At 45.9% G+C, this 23,400-nt stretch overlaps 1 protein-coding gene and 1 pseudogene across 11 annotated transcripts in view; both read left to right on the forward strand.

The window, feature by feature from the left end:
• The first annotated feature begins 1,803 nt into the window (after window positions 1-1,803).
• NF2 (NF2, moesin-ezrin-radixin like (MERLIN) tumor suppressor) overlaps window positions 1,804-23,400 on the forward strand; it is a 93,757-nt gene continuing 72,160 nt past the window's right edge. For 5 of the 11 annotated variants that reach the window (XR_008622646.2, XM_055105922.2, XM_008964392.5 and 2 more), the window contains exon 1: window positions 1,806-2,411. Coding sequence is in view for 10 of the 11 variants with exons in the window: in XM_055105922.2 (XP_054961897.1) it covers window positions 2,298-2,411 (114 nt within the window). In the remaining variant the exon portion in view is untranslated. Of the gene's footprint in view, window positions 2,412-23,400 lie in introns of all 11 variants that reach the window. The other 6 variants (XM_034949035.3, XM_034949037.3, XM_055105924.2 and 3 more) reach the window with 4 other exon arrangements.
• Window positions 2,426-7,882, forward strand: LOC129395149 (ribulose-phosphate 3-epimerase-like; annotated as a pseudogene).

The raw sequence follows: 23,400 nt of genomic DNA on the forward strand, positions 1-23,400 counted from the left end.
AGCCTCACTGGGTGTGGCAGCAAATCATTCCTGAAGCCTGGCCGGTGCTACCAGGCACAGCAGGGGTCCGTGCAGAAGAACTAGATTTATTCCATTAATATACCGTTACAGCAACAATGTCTGCTGAGTACTCTGGAACTGTAATTCACATTTCCTGAGGCTGTAGTAGGGAGAATTTGGAAGCAGGGCAGCACAGTGCTAACCAGCAGGCTCTGGGTGGGACAGACCTGGGTTTGAGTCCTAGCTTTGCCTTTCACTATCTGCATTATAGTCAGCGAGTGGCTCTATCATATCTCTCAGTATCTTCACCTGTGGAGTGGGGGGGTGATGCTAATGTTAACTAACATTTATGGGGTGATTATTGTTGTTAAAACTCAGTAGACCGGGCGCGGTGGCTCACGCCTGTAATCCCAACACTTTGGGAGGCCAAGGTGGGCAGATCACCTGAGGTCAGAAGTTTGAGACCAGCCTGGCTAACATGGTGAAACCCTGTCCCTACTAAAAATACAAAAATTAGCCGGGCGTGGTGGCGGGCGCCTGTAATCCCAACTACTGGGGAGGCTGAGGCAGGAGAATTGCTTGAACCCGGGAGGCGGAGGTTGCAGAGAGCCGAGACCGCCCCATTGTACTCCAGCCTGGGCAACAAGAGTGAAACTCTGTCTCAAAACAAAAAACAAATGAAAAAACACAGTAAATTGTCCCTATTTGACTACTAAGAGCTATTTTAAAATAGAATTTATTATCTAAGTACAGAAAGGTGTAATTATCCCCCCTACACCCGTTAGAACCCTTGATGACACTAAATAAATAATACATGAATATGGTTCAAAAATGGGCATCATAGAGTATAAAATAAAGAATGCTTTCATTTTCAACCCAAATTCAGCAATTTCATAGGATGCCAGGCTCAGCTCTAAAGCCTTATATGTATTCAGTGCGCTGAAATTCAACAACCTCACGAGGTAGGTATAACCAATAATAATTCTAGGCGGGGCGTGGTGGCTCACGCCTGTAATCCTAGCACTTCGGGAGGCCGAGGCGGGCGGATCACCTGAGGTTCGAGACCAGCCTGACGAACATGGAGAAACTCCGTCTCTACTAAAAATACAAAATTAGCCGGGCGTGGTGACGCATACCTGTAATCCCAGCTACTCGGGAGGCTGACGCCGGAAAATCGCTTGAACCCGGGAGGCGGAGGTTGCAGTGAGCCGAGATCGCGCCACTGCACTCCAGCCTGGGCAACAAGAGCGAAACTCCGTCCCAATAATAATAATAATAATAATAATAATAATAATAATTCTAAAGGGAAGCAGAGAGATCTGGCGGAAAAGTGCCAGCAAACCTAACAGGCCTCCACAAGTGTCTTGAAAGTTTCATAGGGGTCGGTATATGTGATTAACTGCCAAAGAAGAATATTCGCCGTGTGTCCGAAACGCAGTCCCCTGGGGCGCCACACTCGGAGCCTACTTGAACCGAAAGAGTCCCTCCCTGGGCCAACGAAGGACCCAATTCCCGCGCCCCGGATCCAGCCTCTACGTGGTTTCCCGGGTAAGGCCAGCAGAGGTCCGCCGCCTCAACCAGTCTTGTTAGAGTAGGCACAAAAGCATTCGGAGTGACTGCCACTGTAGCCACTCAACGCCGAGCCCAGGCCTGCTTTTTTGCAGTTAGAGTGAAACTTTCCATTGGTGGAGTCACCCCAAAGGAGGCGGGACGGAGCGGGAAAGTCCTGCCTACCTTGGCCTTCCCAGCCAATCGCAGCATCTATGCGTCAGCCTCCGGTTCGGTTGCGCTGCGCGTAGTGGTCTGGGCGACCTGAGGGCGGGGCCGGGAGCAGGCCCCGGGCTGTAGGGAGGGTACGCTTCCCGCGGGCGCGCGGAGTGAGGACGGTGACAGCCACGCGCGCGCGTACGCGCCCGATGCAGCGCGGCCCCGTGACCCTAGTCGGCCGCTGAGAGGCGCGCGGAGTCTGGGCCGCTGCCGTCTAGGGTTCCCGTCCCGAGGCGTCCTCGGCATCTCCGGCCCGAATCCCGGAGTGCCGGGTCGCGCCTGCACCGAAGGTCCCGGCTCCTGTGCCCTCCCTGCAGCCGTCAGGGCCCGCCCCCCAATTCCCCTTTCCGCCCGGGCAGGGTCCTCGCGGCCCATGCTGGCCGCTGGGGACCCGCGCAGCCCAGACCGTTCCCGGGCCGGCCAGCCGGCCACCATGGTGGCCCTGAGGCCTGTGCAGCAACTCCAGGGAGGCTAAAGGGCTCAGAGTGCAGGCCGTGGGGCGCGAGGGTCCCGGGCCTGAGCCCCGCGCCATGGCCGGGGCCGTCGCTTCCCGCATGAGCTTCAGCTCTCTCAAGAGGAAGCAACCCAAGACGTTCACCGTGAGGATCGTCACCATGGACGCCGAGATGGAGTTCAATTGCGAGGTAACCGGCCGACAGCCCCGACTGCTGCGGTGACAGTCGAGGTGGAAGCTCGAGAGGTTCTCTTTATATCATCTTATGGGTGTAGCTAGAGACGGGCAGAACCGGAAGGGCCAACTAGGCCCAAAACCTCATGTTAAAGATGATTGCTGCTTTTTTTCATAGGACTTTTGGGTTTTGGCATTTCCTGAAGGTTATTTTCATTCATTGTTATTGGAAGAAGCTGGATGCTCCTGTGATAGAAAATTCAGGATTTCAGTGTCAGGCTTAAGTTAGGCTTACGCTTAAACGCTTGAAAGTTTATTCTTTCATTAGGTAATATTGTTATGTACCCAGGTATTAGAAGTTGCGTCTTGTTTATTGGAAAGCCAATACTTGTTTCCCTTTTCTAAAGCTTGCATATTCTGGAAAAAAAAAACCCTTTGAAGAACGATATAACATCTCATACTTACTTTCCACATAGTTTCCAACATGATGGTAACAGCTATCAATTGTTCAGTACTTTCAAAGTGCCAGACATTTGCACATTTAATCCTCAGAACAAACCCATTTATCTAGTAAATGGCAAGGTGGGGTTTTGAACCAAGCTCACAGCCCGTACAGTACTGCTTCTCAAGTAATTTAAGTTCTTGCTGCTAAAAGTGTGGTTTGTGGACCAGCAGCATTGGCAGCAGTAAGCAAGGGTTGGCATGCTTTTTCTGTACAGGACCACATAGTAAATATTTTCAACTTTGTAGACTAGAGAATCTCTGTTGGAGTTATTCAACTCTTCAACTCTACCATTGTAACACAAAAGCAGCCTTAGATAAGATCAGCTTCCAGCATGACAGCTTAAGGAACCCATTCCTCTGTAAAACTGGTGAAAATTCTTTTTTGTTTTGTTTCGTTTTGAGACAGAATCTCACTCTGTCACCGAGGCTGGCATGCAGTAGTGTGATCATGGCTTACTGCAACCCTGACCAACCTCCCTGGCTCAGTCAGTCCTCCTGCCTCAGCCTCTCGAGTAGCTGGGACCACAGGCGTGTGCCACCACACCTGGCTAATTTTTTTTTTTTTTTTTTTTGAGACGGAGTCTCGCTCTGTCACCCAGAGTGCACCGGGCTAGAGTGCAATGGCGTGATCTTGGCTCACTGCCACCTCCACCTCCCAGGTTCAGGTGATTCTCCTGCTTCAGCCTTCCAGGTAGCTGGGATTACAGGCGTGTGCCACCTCGTCTAGCTAATTTTTCTATTTTTAGTAGAGACAGGGTTTCACCATATTGGGCAGGCTGATCTCGAACTCCTGACCTCGTGACCAGCCGACCTGGGCCTCCCAAAGTGGTGGGAAAGTGGTGCGGTTACAGGTGTGAGCCACCGCGCCCAGCCTCACCTCGCTAATTTTTGTAAAGACAGGGTTTTGCCATGTTGCCCAGGCTGATCTTGAACTCCTGAGCTCAAGCAATCCACTCGCCTTGGCCTCCCAAAGTGATGGGATTACAGAGGCAGCCACCACGCCTGGCCCAAAAATTCTTTTTTAAAATCAACTATTTAAACCCTCCGGCAATGGTCCTGAGGGCAAACAACAAATGAAGAAACACCTATTCAAGAAAATCTACAAATTCGGTAAGAAAGATGAGAGGATATGGTATTTGAACCAAGATCATTCCCTCCTTACCCACTCCTAGCTTAGTGAGGTGGAGCTTCTACTCCAGACTATTGCAAACTGTAATACCGGGCAGTGCTCCCCCAGCTCCCAATCAAATGCTTTCTTCCTGGGAAAAGCAGGACATCAGCATTTCTCATCCTACCTAGAGCTACTTGTTGCTGAGGTTAAGACCTGTGTGAGTGCAATTGAAAGTTGGAGCTCCCCTTTTTTTTCTTTTGAGACGGAGTTTTGCTCTTGTTGCTCAAACTGGAGTGCAATGGTATGATCTCGCCTCACCGCAGCCTCTGCTTCCCAGGTTCAAGCGATTCTCCCGCATCAGCCTCCCAAGTAGCTGGGATTGCAGGGTTGCGCCACCATGTCTGGCAAATTTTGTATTTTTAGTAGAGACAGGGTTTCTCCATGTTGGTCAGGCTGGTCTTGAACTCCCTACCTCAGGTGATCCACCTGCCTCGGCCTCCCAAAGTGTTGGGATTATAGGCGTGAGCCACTGTGCCCGGCGAAAAGTTGGAGCTCCCTTCTTCCACCTAGTCCCTACTTGTGGAACAGGACTGTACCTTGGACATGACATACTGAAATTACTGGTGCCCCAATTGCTCATCCCCCAGTTCTTGCAGGCTGAGCCTCAGGTTATTGCGGTCCCCTGCCTCCTTCCACCAAGTGCTCAGTTCCTAGAGTGAGGGTATTTCTCAGAGAGAAGCTTCCCAGGGTCCTCCCCCACAGCTCCAGAGCCTTGGCTCCGGGATTTTGCCTCAGGAGAGAAGCAGGTCCTAAAACAGATAGCTCCTAATCTCTTTCCAATGGCAGTGACTTCATTTGCAACACAGTGTGGAGAAATTCATGCCTAAGGGCAATCTGGAGATGTGAAGGTTTTGGTAAGAGGCAACTGGGAGATCTGCGGATTTAATGGAGATGCAGCCTAGACTGTAGGCCTCCTGGTTTGCTGGAAAGAATTGGGGAATAAGACAGCTGGAAGAAGCCCTTCTAGGATCAGAAGAAGGATCAAACATTGACCGCAGCATGGTGGCTCACGCCTGTAATCCCAGCACTTTGGGAGGCTGAGGCAGGCAGATCATCTGAGGTCAGGAGTTTGAGACCAGCTTGACCAATATGATGAGCCCCGTCTCTACTAAAAATACAAAAATTAGCTGGGCATGGGGGCATACACTTGTAATCCCAGCTACTTGGGAGGCTGAAGCAGGAAAATCACGTGAACCGGGAGGTGGAAGTTGCAGTGAGCCAAGATCACGCCACTGCACTCCAGCCTGGGTGACAGAGTGAAGCTCTGTCCTGTCACAAAACAAAACATTGACCACAGACCTCTGAGGTGGTGGATGTCCCTCGTGTCCTGGTTATATCATTATACATTGTATATTAATGTATGGAAATACTACAGGTACCCCCAACATGTGTACAACTATTATGAATCAATAAAAAACAATTTGAAAAGTAAGGTATGTGGCGGAGGTGGAAAAAAATGCTTTCCTCCAAACAGCCACAATTTGATTGTATCAGTTTGTAGAGTAAGAGCAAGTTATGCCTCAGTGTGTTGTTGAAAATAATAGAACAATATGCCACAATTAGTGGAGCTTCATAGCTGGGTGTGGTCAAGGAGAGAATAGAAGAGAACCCTACCAAAACCACTGTCATCCCAGGGTGACTGTGAGCATACCCAAAGCTGCACCTCCCTGAAGGGCAATATCATAGGCCTTAACACTTTTCAGGGGAAATGGATTTCACTCAAATAATCCAGCCAGTCGCTAAACAAATAAATAACAATTGGCCCTGGAGAGGGGGTACCAATCCCCAGAGTTGCTACAGTATATTATCTAAAATGTCCAGTTTCCAACAAGAAATTGTGAGACATACAAAGAAACAGGAAAATATGACACATACACTTGAAAAAAGCTGGCAACAGAAACTGCCTGTGAGACAAGGGGCCAAATTAATGAAAAAGGCTTCAAACTAGCCTATATATATGTATTCACAGTACTAAAGGAAAATATGATGACAAAGAAGTAAAGGATGGTATGACACTGTTGCATCAATTAAAGAATATCCATAAAGAGATAGAAATTATAAAAAAAGAATCAAATGAAAATTCGGGAGTTGAAAGTACAATAACAGCTGGGCATGGTGGCTCACACCTGTAATCCCAGCACTTTGGGAGGCTGAGGCGGGCGGATCACCTGAGGTCGGGAGTTCGAGACCAGCCTGACCAACATGGTGAAACCCCGTCTCTGCTAAAAATACAAAAATTAGCCAGGCATGGTGGCCAGCACCTGCAGTCCCAGCTACGCGGGAGGCTGAGGCAGGAGAATTCCTTGAACCTGGGAGGCGGAGGTTGCAGTGAGCCAAGATCGTGCCACTGCACTCCAGCCTGGGCAACAGAGCAAGACTCTGTCTCAAAAAAAAAAAAAAAAGTACAATAACAAATTTAAAAATTAACTAGAGGGACTCAGGACTCAATAACAGATTTGAACTGGGTGAAGAAAGAATTAGTTAATTTTTTTTTTTCTTTTTGAGACAGTCTCGCTCTGTTGCCTAGGCTGGAGTGCAGTGGTGCAATCTCGGCTCACTGCAACCTCTGCCTCCCTGGTTCAAGCGATTCTCCTGCCTCAGCCACCGCACAGTGGCTTTGGGAGTACTCTGGGAGGCTGAGGTGGGTGGATCACCTGAGGTCAGGAGTTCAAGACCAGCCTGGCCAACATGGTGAAACCCCATCTCTACAAAAATACAAAAATTTAGTTGGGCATGATGGTGGGTGCCTGTAACCCCAGCTACTCGGGAGGTTGAGGCGGGAGAATTGCTTGAACCTGGGAGGCGGAGGTTGCAGTGAGCAGAGATCGTGCCACTGCCCTCCAACCTGGGTGACAGAGCGAGACTCCATCCCTGCCCTGAAAAAAAAAAAAAAAAAAAGATGTGAAACACATACAAAAAAAAGTAAAATGGCAGTTGAATGCCAAGTAATTAGATAACTTCAATAAAATGGACAAACTCCTAGAAAGACATAAACCACCAAAATTGACCCAAGAAGAGACACCATCTGAATAGACCTATAACAAGTAAAGATATTAAATTAGTAATTGAGGGGACTCGTGGGGTAACTTGCCCTTGGGAACCAGTAGTATGGCATCGGGCTGCAAGATTGGCCTGTCCATCCTCAATGCTACCTGGCCAATTTAGGGGCCCAGTGCCTCTGGATGCTAGACTCTGGGGTCAGTTATCTCCACCGGGATGTAATGGACGAACATGCATGTGATGGTGTCCAAGCCAGAACAGTGGGTAAAGCCAATGGCTATAAGAGGAGCCAATCAGTACATCTTTCATCTCGAGGAAACTGAGAACCCAGGGGCTTTGATTAAAGACATTCAGGAGAATGGGATGAAGGTTGGCCTTGCCATAAAACCAGGAACCTCAGTTCAGTATTTGGCACCATGGGCTAATCAACTAGGTATGACCTTGGTTATGACAGTGGAACCAGGGTTTGGAGGGCATAAATTCATGAAAGATATGATGGTAAAGGTTCACTGGTTGAGGATCCAGTTCCCATCTTTGGCTATAGAGGTCGCTGGTGGAATAGATCCTGACACTGTCCATAGGTGTGCAGAGGCAGAAGCTAACATGATTGTGTCTGGCAGTGCTATTGTGAGGAGTGAAGACCCTAGATCTGTGATCAGCCTGTTAAGAAACGTTTGCTCAGAAGCTGCTCAGAAAGATTCTCTTGATTGATGAAACCTTAAGAAGCCCAATGTTTGTTTATGAAATCTCCTTTTTACTGGAAAACAGGAATATTGACTACCAAATCATAGTGCAATTGAAGCCATTCTGCGTTTTTGAGCAGTTGTTTCAGTGATTATAATTGATTGTGCAGAGTATTCTAAGAAGTTAGAAATTGGTGTGTATAACTACATTTTCAGTGATGCAATGTAATGATTAGTGAGTGAGGTACTGTTTTTATTGAGAGCCTTGATTTTTATAAAGAGTAAAAATATGGCTGCATTAAGGGTACAAACAGAAAAGTGTCTTAATGTCTAAGGAGGGCATATTAGCTACACTATAAAAACAATTTTTTTCTGTATTTCTGAAAAGAATTTTGTTGTTTCTCAGTTGTTTTCCAAAAGCAAAGGAAGTCTTCATGTTTTTTTCTATTTCATGTTATGTGTGATTTGTTTATATGCTTGGTAATATGAGTCTAATGGAATTTAAAAATGTAAGTTTGGGTAGGATAGTATACCCTTAAAAAATAAATAAATAATTAGAGAGAGAGAGAGACCTGGGCACAGTGGCTGTTGCCTGTAATCTCAGCACTTTGGGAGGTCATGGCAGGAGGATCCTTTGAGGCCAGGAGCTTGAGACCAACCTGGGCAACATAGAGAGACCCCAACTCTAAAATATACATACTATATCTAAACTCAGCTAGGCGTGGTGGTGTGAGCCTGGAGTCCCAGCTACTCAGGAGGTTAAGGTGTGAAGATCACTTGATCCCAGGAGGTTGAGGAGGCAGTGAGCTATGATTGTGCCACAGTGCTTCAGCCAGGGTGACAGAGTGAGACCCTGTCTCTTAAAAAAAAGAAAAGAGGCTGGGTGCAGTGGCTCATGCCTGTAATCCCAGCACTTTGGGAAGCCAAGGTGGGCAGATCACGAGGTCAGGAGTTCAAGACCAGCCTGTCTAATATGGTGAAACCCCATCCCTACTAAAAATACAAAAATTAGCCGAGCATGGTGGCGTGCGCCTGTAGTCCCAGCTACTCGAGAGGCTGAGGCAGGAGAATCGCTTGAACCCGGGAAGTTGGAGGTTGCAGTGAGCTGAGATCGCGCCACTGCACTCCAGCCTGGGTGACAAAGTGAGACTCCATCTCAAAAAAAAAAAAAAAGAAGAAAGAAAAGCAAAGCAAAGCCCAGGCCTGTACCTACTAGAGGTCCTGATAGCTTCACCACTGAATTCTATCAAACATTTCAAGAAAAATTAATACAGTTCTTCACAAAGTCTTCAAAAATGAAAAAGAGGAGAAAATACTTACAAACGAATTTTATGAGACTGGTATTACCCTGTTGCCAAAAACCAGAAAAAGACATTACAAGAAAAGAAAACCATAGACAAATATATCTTACAAATGTGGAAGCAAAAATCCTCAACAAAAATACTAGCAAACTGAATCCAGTAACATATAAAAATAATTATATACCATAAACAAGCAGGATTTATTCCAGGAGTGCAAGGTTAGTTTAACATCCAAAAATGAATTAGTGTAAATAATGTAATGCATTATATCAATAGAATAAAAAACAAAAATCACCTTGTCATCTCAGTAGACACAGAAAAAGCATTTGACAAAATTCAGCATGTTTTTCATGATAAAAACACTAAATAAACTAAGAAGAGAAGAGCAGTTCCTCAACCTGATACACAGCAGTTATGAAAAACCCACAGCTAACTTCATAATAGTGAGACTGAGGCCGGGCACGGTGGTTCACGCCTGTAATCCTAACACTTTAGGAGGCCAAAGTTGGAGGGATCACCTGAGGTCAGGAGTTCAAGAACAGCCTGGCCAACATGGTGAAACCCTGTCTCTACTACAAATACAAAAAAAAATTAGCCAGGTGTGGTGGTGCATACCTATAATTGTAGCTACTTTGGAGGCTGAGGTGGGAGGATTGCTTGAACCTGGGAGGCAGAGGTTGCAGTGAGCTGAGATAGCACTACTGCACACAATAGGCTGGGCGACAGAGCTCAAAACAAACAAACAAACCAAAAATAGTGAAAGACTGTATGCTTATCCTTAAGATTAGGAAAAAGAGAGATAAGTCTACTTTCACTACTGCTATTCAGCATTGTGCTGGAGGTTCTAGCCAGGGCAATTAGGCAAGAAAATGCAATAAAATACATCTATGTTGGAAGGGAACAAGTAAGATCATCTCTGCAGATGACATGATCTTGCATATAGACCCTGAGGAATCCACTACCAAAGTATTGGAACTAATAAATTATTAGTTTAGTAAGGTTATAGGATACAAGATCATTACACAAAACTCAGTTGTAAATGTATCCACTTGGAATGAACAATCTGAAAAGGAAATTAAGAAAATTCCATTTACAATAACCTAAAAACTAAAAATACTTAAAAGAGGTATCTTTTTTTTCCATCCTCTGACAGTTGAGTAAAAGAAAGTATAAAACTTACACTCTACAAGCTGTAAAACATTTTTGGTTTTGTTTTTTAAATTAATTTTTTTTTTTTTTTTGAAACGGAGTCTCACTCTGTTGTCTGGAGTGCGGTGGCGCGATCTCAGCTCACTGCAACCTCTGCCTCCCAGGTTAAAGCGATTCTCCTGCCTCAGCCTCCTGAGTAGCTGGGACTATAGGTACATGCAACCACACCCAGCTAATTTTTTGTATTTTTTTAGTAGAGACAGGGTTTCACCATGTTAGCCAGGATGGTCTCGATCTCCTGACCTCGTGATCCACCTGCCTCGGCCTCCCAAAGTGCTGGGATTACAGGCGTGAGCCACCGCGCTGGCCTTAATTAATTAATTAATTAATTTTTTTGAGATGGAGTGTTGCTTTGTTGCCCAGGCTGGAGCATAGTGGTGTGATCTCGGCTCACTGCAGCCTCTGAGTCCTAGGTTCAAAAGATTCTCCTGCCTCAGCCTCCGGAGTAGCTGGAACTACAGGTGTGCACCACCATGCCTGGCTAATTTTTGTATTTTTAGTATAGAGGGGGTTTCACCATGTTGGCCAGGCTGGTCTCGAACTCCTGACCTCAGGTGATCCACCCACCTCAGCCTCCGAAAGTCCTGGGATTACAGGCGTGAGCTAGTGCGCCCGGCCTGGCCTTTTAAAATATTTAATTAATTGATTATTTTTTTTCTCGGACTTGCACTGAAGTGAGAACAAGTGCAGTGGTGCAATCATATCTCAGTGCAGCCTAGACCTTCCAGGCTTAAGTGATCCTCCTATATCAGCCTCCCAAGCAGCTCAGACCACAGGCATGCGCGATCATCCCTAGCATTTTTTTTTTTTTTTTTTTTAATTTCTTGTAGAGACAGAGTCTCCCTGTGTTACCCAGGCTGGTCTTGAACCTGACCTCAAGCAATCCTCCCATGTTGGCCCCTCAAAGTGCTGGGATTACAGGTGTGAGCCACCGTGCCTGGCCTGTAAAACATTTTTAAAAGAAAGAAGACATAAATAAATAAATAGAAAATAGCTCTTGTTCATGGATCATAAGACATAACGTTGTCAAGTTGGCAGTATTTTGGAAATTGATCTACACGTTCGACATAATCCCTGTCAGAATCCCAGTTTATTTCATTGTAGAAATTGACAAGTCTCCAGGCGTGGTGGCTCATGCCTGTAATCCCAGCACTTTGGGAGGCCGAGGCAGTTGGATCACCTGAGGTCAGGAGTTCAAGACCAGCCTGGCCAACATGGAGAAACCCCGTCTCTACTAAAACTACAAAATTAGCCGGGTGTGGTGGTGCATACCTGTAATCCCAGGTACTCGGGAGGCTGAGGCAGGGAATCGCTTGAACCTGGGAGGCAGAGCTTGCGGTGAGCTGAGATCACGCGCCACTGCACTCCAGCTTGGGCAACAAGAGCGAAACTCCATCTCAAAAAAAAAAAAGAAATTGACAAGTCAATTCATAAATTCCTATGGAATCGCAAGGGACCCACAATAGCTAAATCTTGAAAAAGAACAAAGCAGAAAGACTCACGCTTTGTGATTTCAAGACATACTATAAAACAACTAATCAAGACAACGTTACCAGGCACCGTGGCTCATACCTATAATCCCAACATTTTGGGAGGCCAAGGCAGGCAGATCACTTGAGGACAGGAGTTCGAGACCAGCCTGGGCAACATGGCGAAATCTTGTCTCTACCAAAAATACAAAAATTAACCGGGCGTGGGGGTGCACACTTGTAGTCCAAGCTTCTTGGGAGGGCTGAGGCACAAGAATCCCTTGAACCCAGGAGGTGGAGGTTGCAGTGAGTCGAGATCGTGCTATTGCACTCCAGCCTGGGGGACAGAGCGAGATTCCATTTCAAAAAAAAAAAAAAAAAAAGACAGTGTGGTACTGGTATAAGGATAAATGTATAGATCAGTGGGATAGAATTGAGAGTCCAGAAATAAACCCAGTGGAATAGAGTTGAGAGTTCATGGTCACCTGATTCTTGACAAGGGTGCCAAGACCATTCAGTGGGGGAGAACTGTCTTGTCTTGTCTTGTCTTGCTACATGCCACAGACTGTGAGAAGGAATAGTCCTTTCTTTTCTTTTTTCTTTTTTCTTTTTTCTTTTTTTTTTTGAGATGGAGTCTCGCTCTGTCATCTAGGCTGGAGTGCAGTGGTGCAATCTTGGCTCACTGCAACCTCCGCCTCCTGGGTTCAAGTGATTTTCCTGCCTCAGCCTCCTGAGTACCTGGACTACAGGCGCCTGTCAGAACGCCCGGCTAATTTTTGTATTTTTAGTAGAGATAGGGTTCCACTATGTTGGCCAGGCTAGTCTCAAACTCCTGACCTCGTGATCCACCTGCCTCAGCCTCCCAAAGTGCTGGGATTACAGGTGTGAGCCACCGCACCCGGCCGGAATAGTCCTTTCAACAAATGGAGCTGAGACAACTGGATAACCACATGCAAAAAAAAAAAAAAAGAAATTAAACCCTTACCTCACACTATATACAAAAATTAACTCATGGCTGGGCACGGTGGCTCACACCTGTAATCCCAGCACTTTGGGAGGCCAAGGCAGGTGGATCATGAGGTCAGGAGTTCAAGACGAGCCTGGCCAACATGGTGAAACCCTATCTCTACTAAAAATACAAAAAGTAGGCCGGGTGCGGTGGCTCAACGCCTGTAATCCCAGCACTTCGGGAGGCCGAGGTGGGTGGATCACGAGGTCAGGAGATCAAGACCATCCTGGCTAACATGGTGAAACCCTGTCTGTACTAAAAATACAAAAACAAAATTAGCTGGGCGTGGTGGCGGGCGCCTGTAGTCCCAGCTACTTAGGAGGCTGAGGCAGGAGAATGGCGTGAATCCAGGAGGTGGAGCTTGCAGTAAGCCGAGATCGCACTACTGCACTCCGGCCTGGGCGACAGAGGGAGACTCCGTCTAAAAAAAAAAAAAAAAAAATTAGCTGGGTGTGGTGGCGGGCACCTGTAATCACAGCTACTCGGGAGGCTGAGGCAGGAGAATCGCTTGAACCCAGGGGTGAGCTGAGATCACGCCATTGCACTCTAGCCTGGGTGACAGGGTGAGTCTCTGTCCCCCACCCAAAAAAAAGCTTAAAATGGATCAAAGGGCCAGTTGAGGTGGCTCACCCCAGTAATCTGAGCACTTTAGTATGTTGAGGTGGATGGATCACTTGAGGCCAGGAGTTCGAGACCAGTCTGGCCAACATGGTGAAACCCTGTCTATATTAAAAATACAAAAATTAGGCTGGATATGGTGGCTCATGCCTGTAATCCTAGCACTTTGGGAGGCTGAGGCAGGTGGACTGCTTGAGGCCAGGAGTTCAAGACTACCTTGGCCAACATAGCAAAACCCCATCTCTACTAAAAATACAAAAATTAGCCAGCCGTGGTGGCATGCTCTTGTAGTGCCATCTACTCTGGAGGCTGAGACATGAGAATCACTTGAACTCGGGAGGTGGAGGTTGCAGTGAGCTGAGATTGTGCTACTGCACTCCAACCTGGGCAACAAAGCAAGACTCTGTCTGGAAAAAACAAAAACAAAAACAAAAAACAAATGTGGAGAAATGTGAACCCTTTTACACTGCTGGTAAGACCGTAAAATGGTGCAGCCAGTTTGAAAAGCAAACTAGTTAGCCAGGCATGGTGGGTCATACATGTAATTCCTGCACTTTGGGAGACCAAGGTGGGAGGATCACTTGAAGCCAGAATTTTGAGACCAGCCTGGGCAACAAAGTGAGACCTTTTCTCTACAAAAAATTTAAAAATTAGCCAGGCGTGGTGGCTTGCACCTGTAGTCTTAGTTACTTGGGGGGTTGAGGTGGGAGGATCACTTGAGCCTGGGAGAGGCTATAGTGAGGCATGACTGCACCACTGCACCTCCAGCCTGGTAATCAAAGCGAGACCCTGTCTGAAAAAAAGGAAGACAGTTAGCTGGGTGTGGTAGCGTTCCTCTGTAGTCACAGCTACTTGAGAGGCCAAGGTGGTAGGATTCCTTGAGCCCAGAATTTTGAGGTTGCAGTTAGCTGTGATTGTGGTGCTATACTCCAGGCTGGGCGACAGAGTGAGACCCAGTCTCAAAAAAGATAAAAAGAAAAACATGGTGGCAGTTCCTCAAACAGTTAAACACAGAGTTACCATATAACCCCACAATTCAACTTACAGATGTCTTCTCAAGAGAAATGAAAACATAGGTTTGCAAGAAAAACTTATATGTGAATGTTTATAGTAGTAGTATTCATAATAGCCAGAAGGTAGAAACAGTTCAAATATACATCAGCTGATGAATGGATAAACAAAATGTGGTCTATCCTTACTATGGAATTACTTGGCAATAAAATAGAATGAAGTACCAGCACGTGCTTCAACATGGATGGACCTTGAAAACACTATGCTAAGTGAAAGAAACCAGCCGCAAAAGAACACATATGATTCCATTCATATGCAAATCTAGAATAGGCATATCTACAGAGACAAAGTAGATCAGTGGTTGTTCAGGGCTGGCAAAAATGGGTGGGGTAGAGGGTGTGATAGCTGAAATATACAAGGTTTTATTTATGAAGTGATGAAAATACTCTGAAACTGACTGGTGATGGTTGTACACACTGAATATACTAAAAACTACTGAATTATACACTTTAAATGGGTGAATTTTAGGGTATATGAATTATATATCAAGATGTTTAAAAAAAAACCTTAGGCAAAATGTAAACAATGGGCATGACTGTGTTCCAAGAAAACTCTATGGACACAGAAATTTGAATTTCACATAATTTTCACAAGAAAACAAACATTAAAAAATGTAACAGGCTGGGCACTGTGGCTCACGCATGTAATCCCAGCACTTTGGGAGGCCAAGGTGGACGGATGACGAGGTCAGGAGTTTCATACCAGCCTGGCCAATATGTAAAACCCTGCCTCTACTGAAAATAGAAAAATTAGCCGGGCGTGATGGCACACGCCTGTAATCCCAGCTACTCGGGAGGCTGAGGCAGGAGAATCACTTGAACCTGGAAGGCGGAGGTTGTGGTGAGCTGAGATCATGCCGTTGCACTCCAGCCTGGGCAACAAGAGTGAAACTCCGTCTCAAGAAAAAAAAAAAAAAAAGTAAAAATCATTCTTAGTTCTCAGGCCACACAAAAATAGGTGGTGGGTTGGATTTGTCCTGTGGGCCATAGTTTGCTGATCTCTGATCTAAGTTACTATTTGATAGATGTTAGATGTTGTGAGAGGGTAAGAGAGACTAGCCTATAAGGAAAGGGATTTTAGTTTTTTGGGAGTGTTTTTTTGAGATGGAGTCTCGCTCTGTCGCCCAGGTTGGAAAGCAATGGTGTGATCTCAGCTCACTGCAACCTCTGTCACCCAGGCTCAAGCGATTCTTCTGCCTCAGCCTCCCAAGTAGCTGGGATTACAGGCACGTGCCACCATGCCCGGCTAATTTTTGTATTTTTAGTAGAGACGGGTTTTCACCATGTTGGCCAGGCTGATCTTGAACTCCTGACTTCAGGTGATCCGCCCTCCTTGGTCTCCCAAAGTGCTGGGATTACAGGTGTGAACCACTGTGTCCATCCAGGAAAGGGATTTTTCAGCCGCAATTTTGCTAGGAAAAGCTCTTTTTTCTTCATTAAGTAGATTCCAGACCCAAAGATGTTGGACAGTATTATCAGCTAGAGCAAGGTTTTTCAACCCTGGCACTATTGACATTTTGGCTGGATGATTCTTTGTTGTGGGGAGCTGTCTTGTATGTTCTAGGATGTTTAGCAGGATCTCTGGCCTCTACCTACTAGATGCCAGTAGCATTCCCCCACCCCATCCCAGTTGTGACAACCAAAAATGTCTTCAGACATTGTCAAGTGTCCCTGGGGTAGGGAGGACACCCTCCAATCTCCTCTTTCTCCCTACCCAACCTCCATTACCACATTGAGTACCACTGATCTATAGAAAAGGATAATAGTGGTGACATTCAGAGAGGCAGGATGGTATAGTGCAAAGCTTGCCAAACTTTAATTTTACATAAATGACCTGGGGAATCTTGGGAAAATGTAGGTTCTGATTCAGTAGTTCTGGGATGGAACTGAGAATTTTGTATTAATAACAAACTCTCAGGTGATGATACCTGTGCCACCGGCCCAAGGACCACACTCTGAGTAGCAGAGCAGTAGTAGAAAGTGCATTGGCTTTGAAAGAAGACAGACCTGGGCTTGAATTCTAGCTAAAATACTTCTACTTTGGACAAGACACATAGCTTTCTGGACCTTATTTTCTCATTGGTAAAATGAGACTAATAATGCTGACCCTGCAGAGTTCTTATAAGGATTCATGGAATGCATAGTCCCTGGCAGAAAGGAAGATATAGGAGGGACTATAATTGGCCTAAAGTAGGAGGCTCTGGTTACCATGGGCACTGCCCTGTTGTGATTTATCAAGCCATTACACCTCACTGAACCTCAGATTTCCAGTGGAAAAACCTGTTTGTAAATCATGTTCACATATTTTGTTGAAAGTAATCATAGTTTGATTTATGATGATAGGGCTCAGGTAAGTGATTAGTTTTATTCTCCTGCCTGCTTTTTATGTTGTCCATTAATGAGCAAGGTGCTGATGCAAGGAGATGGCAGATGCATTTTGAAAAAAAAGGAGAGAGAGAGTACTTGTAGAATTCTTGACTTTATTGAGGTCAAATGTAGGTGGCTTTTCAAGAAGGACTCAATTTCAGAACCGGTGGCAGTTAACATATGAGTCATGTTACCTTATGCTAATAAGTTCAGACTTTTTTTCTTTTTACTGCAGAGAGAGGGGGAAAAATCTCCTGCACTACTTGCTGCATTGCACAATTGGCTGGATGCTTTGGAAGATTTTTCCACTTGAAAGATTTGTTGTTTGTCATTTTGAGAAAGTGGGTGCTGAGTGTAATTTGCCAGGAGGCTAAACGGCTATGTTATTTCTTATCTAGGCTGGAATTTTACTCTAATAATTCAATCTATCAGTAAGAAAAGCCAAATAGGAAGTTGTAAGAGATCCTCATACTATCTTATATTGAAAACAAAGTCTCCTTCTCCTGTTGTTTGGCATTCTAAATGTTTTCACATACCTAAGTGGGATTATGATTGTATTAAATACCAACATTGCAGATCATTCCAGCGTACAAGTGGACGTAAGTTGTCCATAACAGAAGGAACTTTCTAAAGGGGAAGACAGATAGAACAATTCTGGCATTTTCAGTAAAATCTTAAATCCTAGGCTCCCTAGGACCAGGCAAACCATCCCCTTCAAGGATGTAAACTCTGGAGGGCAGTGTAGTTGTACAGGGTAATAGTTCTATACTCTATATTAGTGCAACAAGAAACTTCTATTCCTGTTTCAGAAGTAAGACTGTTATCTACCTTTTTTTTCTGAGATGGAGTTTCACTCTTGTTGCCCAGACTGGAGTGCACGATGTCAGCTCACCAAACCCTCCTGGGTTCAAGTGATTCTCCAGCCTCAGCCTCCCGAATAGCTGGGAATACAGGCATGTGCCAACACGCCCTGTTAATTTTTAGATTTTTAGTAAAGACGGGGTTTCTCCATGTTGGTCATGCTGGTCTCGAACTCCTGACCTCAGGTGATCCACCTGCCTTGGCCTCCCAAAGTGCTGGGATTACAGGCATGAGCCACTATGCCTGGCCTGTTATCTACCTTTTTACCGCTGTGCTCTCCCATGGGTTTTTTTTTGTTTGTTTGTTTGTTTGTTTGTTTTGAGATGGAGTCTCGCTCTGTCGCCCAGGCCGGAGTGCAGTGGCGTGATCTCAGCTCACTTCAACCTCTGTCTCCTGGGTTCAAGCAATTCTCCTGCCTCAACCTCCTGAGTAGCTGGAATTACAGGTGCCTGCCATCACGCCAGGCTAATTTTTGTATTTTTAGTAGAGATGGGGTCTTACCATGTTGGTCAGGCTGGTCTTGAACTCCTGACCTCATGATCTGCCTGGCTCGGCCTCCCAAAGTGCTGGGATTACAGGCATGAGCCACCGTGCCCGGCCTCTCCCATGGGTTTTAAGTAGTGCCTATGGATGGCATGGGTGCCACTACTCAGGTCTAGGACAGGCAGGGGTGAGTGATGAGTGCGTGCGTGCTGATGAAGGGGTGCGAAGAAACAGATGCTGGCTAGTGCTGCCCTCCACTGGACCCCATTCTGCCTTTGTGTGGGACAAAGGGCTAGGGACTAGCAGTTACTTTGTGCTAGGTACCATACTAAATGCTTTAAATGCACACTACCTCATTTGATATAACAGGGACTCATTTATTCATTCAAGAGATATTATAAAATAGGCTAGGCACAGTGGCTGACACCTGTAATCCCAGTGGGAGGCCGGGGCGGCCAGATCACTTGAGGCCAGGAGTTCGAGACCAGTTTGGGCACATGGTGAAATCCTGACTCTACTAAAAACACAAAAATTAGCCAGGCGTGGTAGTGGGCGCCTGTAGTCCCAGCTACTCCGGAGGTTGAGGCAGGAGAATTGCTTGAACCTGGGAGGTGAGGGTTGCAGGGAGCTGAGATCGCGTCACTGCACTCCAGCCTGGGCGACAAGAGCGAGACTCTGTCTCAAAAAAAAGACAATAATTAGGCGTGGTTGTGCGCACCTGTAGTCCTAGCTACTTGGTAGGCTGAGACAAGAGGATCACTTGAGCCCAGGAGTTCGAGGCTGCAGTGAGCTATGTTCGTACCACTGCATGAAGCCTGGGTGACAGAGTGAGACTCTGTCTCTTTTATTTATTTGTTTTTTAAAAAATAGAGACAGGGTTGGCCGGGCATGGTGGCTCATTCCTGTAATCCCAGCACTTTGGGAGGCTGAGGCAGGTGGATCCCTGAGGTCAGGAGTTCAAGACCAGCCTGGCCAACATGGGAAAAACCCGTCTCTACTAAAAATAGAAAAATTAGCCGGGGGCAATGGCATGTGCCTGTAATTCCAGCTACTTGGGAGGCTGAGGCAGGATAATTGCCTAAGGTGGAGGTTGCCTGAGATTGAGCCACCACTGCACTCCAGCCTGGATGACAGGGAGAGACTCCGACTCCAAAAAAAAAAAAAAAATAGAGATGGGGGTCTCCCTACATTGGTTGCTCAGGCTGGTCTCAAACTCCTGTGCTCAAGGGATCCTCCTGCCTCAGCCTCCCAAAGTGCTAGGATTATAGGTGTGAACCACCACACGCAGCTCTGATTTACTGGGTGCCCACGTTGACCAGGCAGGGAACACCTCCTAGCAGTGATCAAGGACTACTTTGGACCTAGGTTCTGTAACTGGCTTCATCTTTAAGTGGGGAAACAGAGGCTTAGACAGGATACATAGCATGCTTAAAGGCTTAGTGCAGCCACTGTCTATTCTGAAAGAGGCAGAATAGGACAGGGACAGGTAGGTAGTGAGAGAATAGGGAGAATAGATGGGCACACCCTTTAACTTAATATCGACCAGTAAAGCCTGCAGTTGCTTATTTGAACCTCACATTGAGGCTGACATGTAAGTTGAGCAAATCTTAGCTCAAGCTTCAGTTTCCTTGTTGGGGCCGCTGAGGCAGCATAGCCTAGAGATTACAAGCATAGACTTCAGAGTTTGATTCCTGGCTCTGCCTCTAACCAGCTTTGCAACCTTAAAGCTCCTTAACCCCCTCACATGCCTCTGTTCCCTATCTGTAAAATGGTGAATGTAATTAATTCTTCCTGCATAGTGTTACAAGAATTAAATTTGAGTAATTACTGGTAAAGTACGTAGAATAGTACCTAACACAAGATAAGTGCTATATATAATGGTTGTTACCTAAAGAAATAACAGCCTGGGCAACATGGCGAAACCCTATCTCTACAAAAAATACAAAAATTAGCCGGTTGTGGTGGTGTGCACCTGTGGTCCTAGCGTCTCGGGAGGCTGAGGTGGGAGGATCACATGAGCCTGGGAGGTCGAGGTTGCCATAAGCTTCCTGATTGCACCACTGCACTCCAGCCTGGGTGACAGAGTGAGACCTTGTCTCAAAAAATAAATAAATTAATTAAAAAAATAAAAAGGAAATAAGTTCAGTGCCTGTCATTAGCTTGCTCCCTTTCTCAGCCTCTCCTCTACTTCCTCACGCACCCTCTTGCTCTGAGCCTATTGTCCTGGTCCCTCCTTCACACTGCCACACCTTTGTGTAGGCTGTTCTCTTTGCCTGGAATGCCATTCTCATTTGTTGCTTGGCAGAACTGAACTCATTCTCCTTCTAGACTCTGCTCAAGGGTTTCCTCTTCTTTGTGTCCAAAGTCACCACATAGCTTCTAAGTGATGGGACTGAGATTTGAAGCCAGGTCATCTGTCTTTCAGGCCAGCCCTCTTTCCACTACCCTATGCTACCCAAATAGGAAGCGTAAAAGAGAAGTAGGAGAGAAAAAGTTAGAAACCTGGAGAGAACTTAGGTATTTGGTAAACAGGAAAAAGAAAGTGGAAAGAAGAGATCCTTTGAAGGACTTCCTCAACTTAACAACTATTGCCTATGGCATTATTTTATTGCATTTGGTGTATGATACTATCTCAAAAGCATTTTGTAAACTTGCCAGTGGCTTACATTTTTGCCGGATGAATGACATGACTAACGATCCGTGCTACATTACCTCAGTGTCTAGTTTGTCATTTTGAATCAAGTGGACATTTTCTGTAAGTGAATCATTTTCACTTTCTCATGATATAATGAGAATTCCTTACCTTTGGCTTAAAATGAGGCTTATGTTATAACAGTTAAGCATTGTCTAGTTGCATATTTAACATAGTCAGAATGCTTCTGCCTGTATTCAGCCTGGTGTCTTATAATATTTGGTATGCCCACCTAGATAGCAATTGGTAACATCTTTATTCTGAGACTCTTTCATGTATGGATTTTGAAAAGTTAGTTAACTGTTCAGACGACATTGTTTCTTTGACTTTTAAAATCCGCTTCCCTCTCACTGACAGTTCAGTTTTGGAAGACCCTGTATTTTTTTTTTTTGAGACAGAGTCTCGCTCTGTCGCCCAGGCTGGAGTGCAGTGGTGTGATCTCTGCTCACTGCAACCTCCACCTCCCGGGTTCAAGCAATTCTCTTGCCTCAGCCTCCTGAGTAGCTGGGATTATGGGTGTGCACCACCACACATGGCTAATTTTTGTATTTTTAGTAGAGACGAAGTTTCACCATGTTGGCCAGGACGGTCTTGATCTCCTGACCTTGTGATCAGCCTGCCTCGGCCTCCCAAAGTGCTGGGATTACAGGCGTGAACCACCGTGCCCGGCCTTTTTTTTTTTCGAGATGGGGTCTCACTCAGACTGGAGTGCAGTGGTGCTATCACAGCTCACTACAGACTTGACCTGCTGGGCTCAAGTGATTCTCCTGCCTAAGCCTCCCAAGTAGCTGGGACTACAGGCACATGCCACCAATACCTGGCTAATTTTTTTGAAGAAATGGGATCCTGCTATGTTGCCTAGGCTGGTCTGGAACTTCTGGGCTCAAGCGATCCTTCCGCCTCAGCCTCTCAAAGTGCTGGGATTACAGGCATGAGCCAACATGCCCAGCTAGAGATGTGTGTGAATTGGTAGCTTCAAGCTAGATATTGGAGGCTCATGAAGCCCAGGTTAAAGAGGCTTGTATTCATCAGATGCGATGAAGAGCTTTGAAGTTTTTACTAGAAGTGTGATTTAAAGTGGTTGGCATGCAAAATGATTTGGAACGTTTGGGGTTTGGGGTAGGGAGAGAGAGGTTGGAAGTAGGAAATAATTAGAAGGCAAACGCTTTGGGCAAGGTATCACATTGAAACCTGAACAGCAGTGGGACTTGCTGGGGGTTGGGACAAAACTAGGCAGATGTAAGCATCTAGTGAATCTAGAGATTAGGGTGTTCTGTGACCAAGAATGAGCAGAAGACCTGCTAGGCTCAAGATTCAGGAGATTCTCAGGTCCAAAGCCAGTCCTCAGTCGCCGAAGTCAGGCAGGCAGAAGGGAATTTGGATCAAGCTGGCCAGAGTTGAGCTCAGGAAGTCAGTGCACTTTCTCTTGTCTGGTTCCTGCATCGTTTTACTTGTGTAAAATCATCAAGATCCCTAAACCGATGTCTGAACACCAGGCTTCTAGGCAGAGCTCCACCGTGTGACCTTGGGCGCATCACTTATTTCCCCCAGGCCTCAGTTCTTCTGAAAGATGAGGGGAAGAACTCACATTCAAAGGCCCTCAGCTTTAGCGTCTTATTTTAGGTGATCTGGGCAGAAGAGTCTCACTGTGCTCCTCTCCCTTTCATATTTCCTGCTTTGGTAGGAAGTCATCTCAAGACTTGAGTGTATAGGCATGAGGAAGTCTGCTAGAGGACAGGAAGAATATTGCTTAAAGAATAAGAGCTACAGCCCTGATGGAAGGGGTAAATTGGCCTGGGAAAAGCCCTGCCTCTGCTACCTGCTTCCCAAGTGACCTTGAACTTAACTCTTTAAACCTCAGTTGCTGCATCTATAAAATGAGAATAATAGTATCTTTTTTATAGGGTTTTTTTTGTTTTGTTTGTTTGTTTTTAGACGGAATCTCCCTCTGTTGCCCAGGCTGGAGTGCAGTGGCACAATCTCTGCTCACTGCAACCTTTGCCTCCCGGGTTCAAGCGATTCTCGTGCCTCAGCCTCCTGAGTAGCTGGGATTATAGGAGTGCACCACCACGCCTAGCTAATTTTTGTATTTTTAGTAGAGATGGGGTTTTGCCATGTTGGCTAGGCTGGCCTGGAACTCCTAACCTGAAGTGATTCTCCTGCCTTGGCCTCCCTAAGTGCTAGGATTACAGGTGTGAGCCAACGTGCCTGGCCAGGGTTGTTTTGAGACATGAATGAGGTGGACCTTTACAGGCACTTGGTTCAGGGCCTGACCCGTAGTGAGCATTTGATAAATGTTACCTATCTATGTTGTCATGGGCTGGGAGTGTGGGAACAGGAAGTGTCTCATGCCGGAAGCACTGTGAATTTTCTCCTTTAATCATTGCCTTCATTTTCTTTGAACCTTATTCAGATTATCCATGCCTTTGTAATTGTAGACCCTCTAAACTATAATTAGTCCAAATAAAATGGACTCACCTTATGCCATGTTCTTGTTGAAGGGTCCTCTTTCTTTCTTTCTTTCCTTTCTTTCCTTTCTTTCTTTCTTTCTTTCTTTCTTTCTTTCTT

The sequence above is a fragment of the Pan paniscus genome, chromosome 23 (assembly GCF_029289425.2).
Source record: "Pan paniscus chromosome 23, NHGRI_mPanPan1-v2.0_pri, whole genome shotgun sequence".
Lineage (NCBI taxonomy): Eukaryota > Metazoa > Chordata > Mammalia > Primates > Hominidae > Pan > Pan paniscus.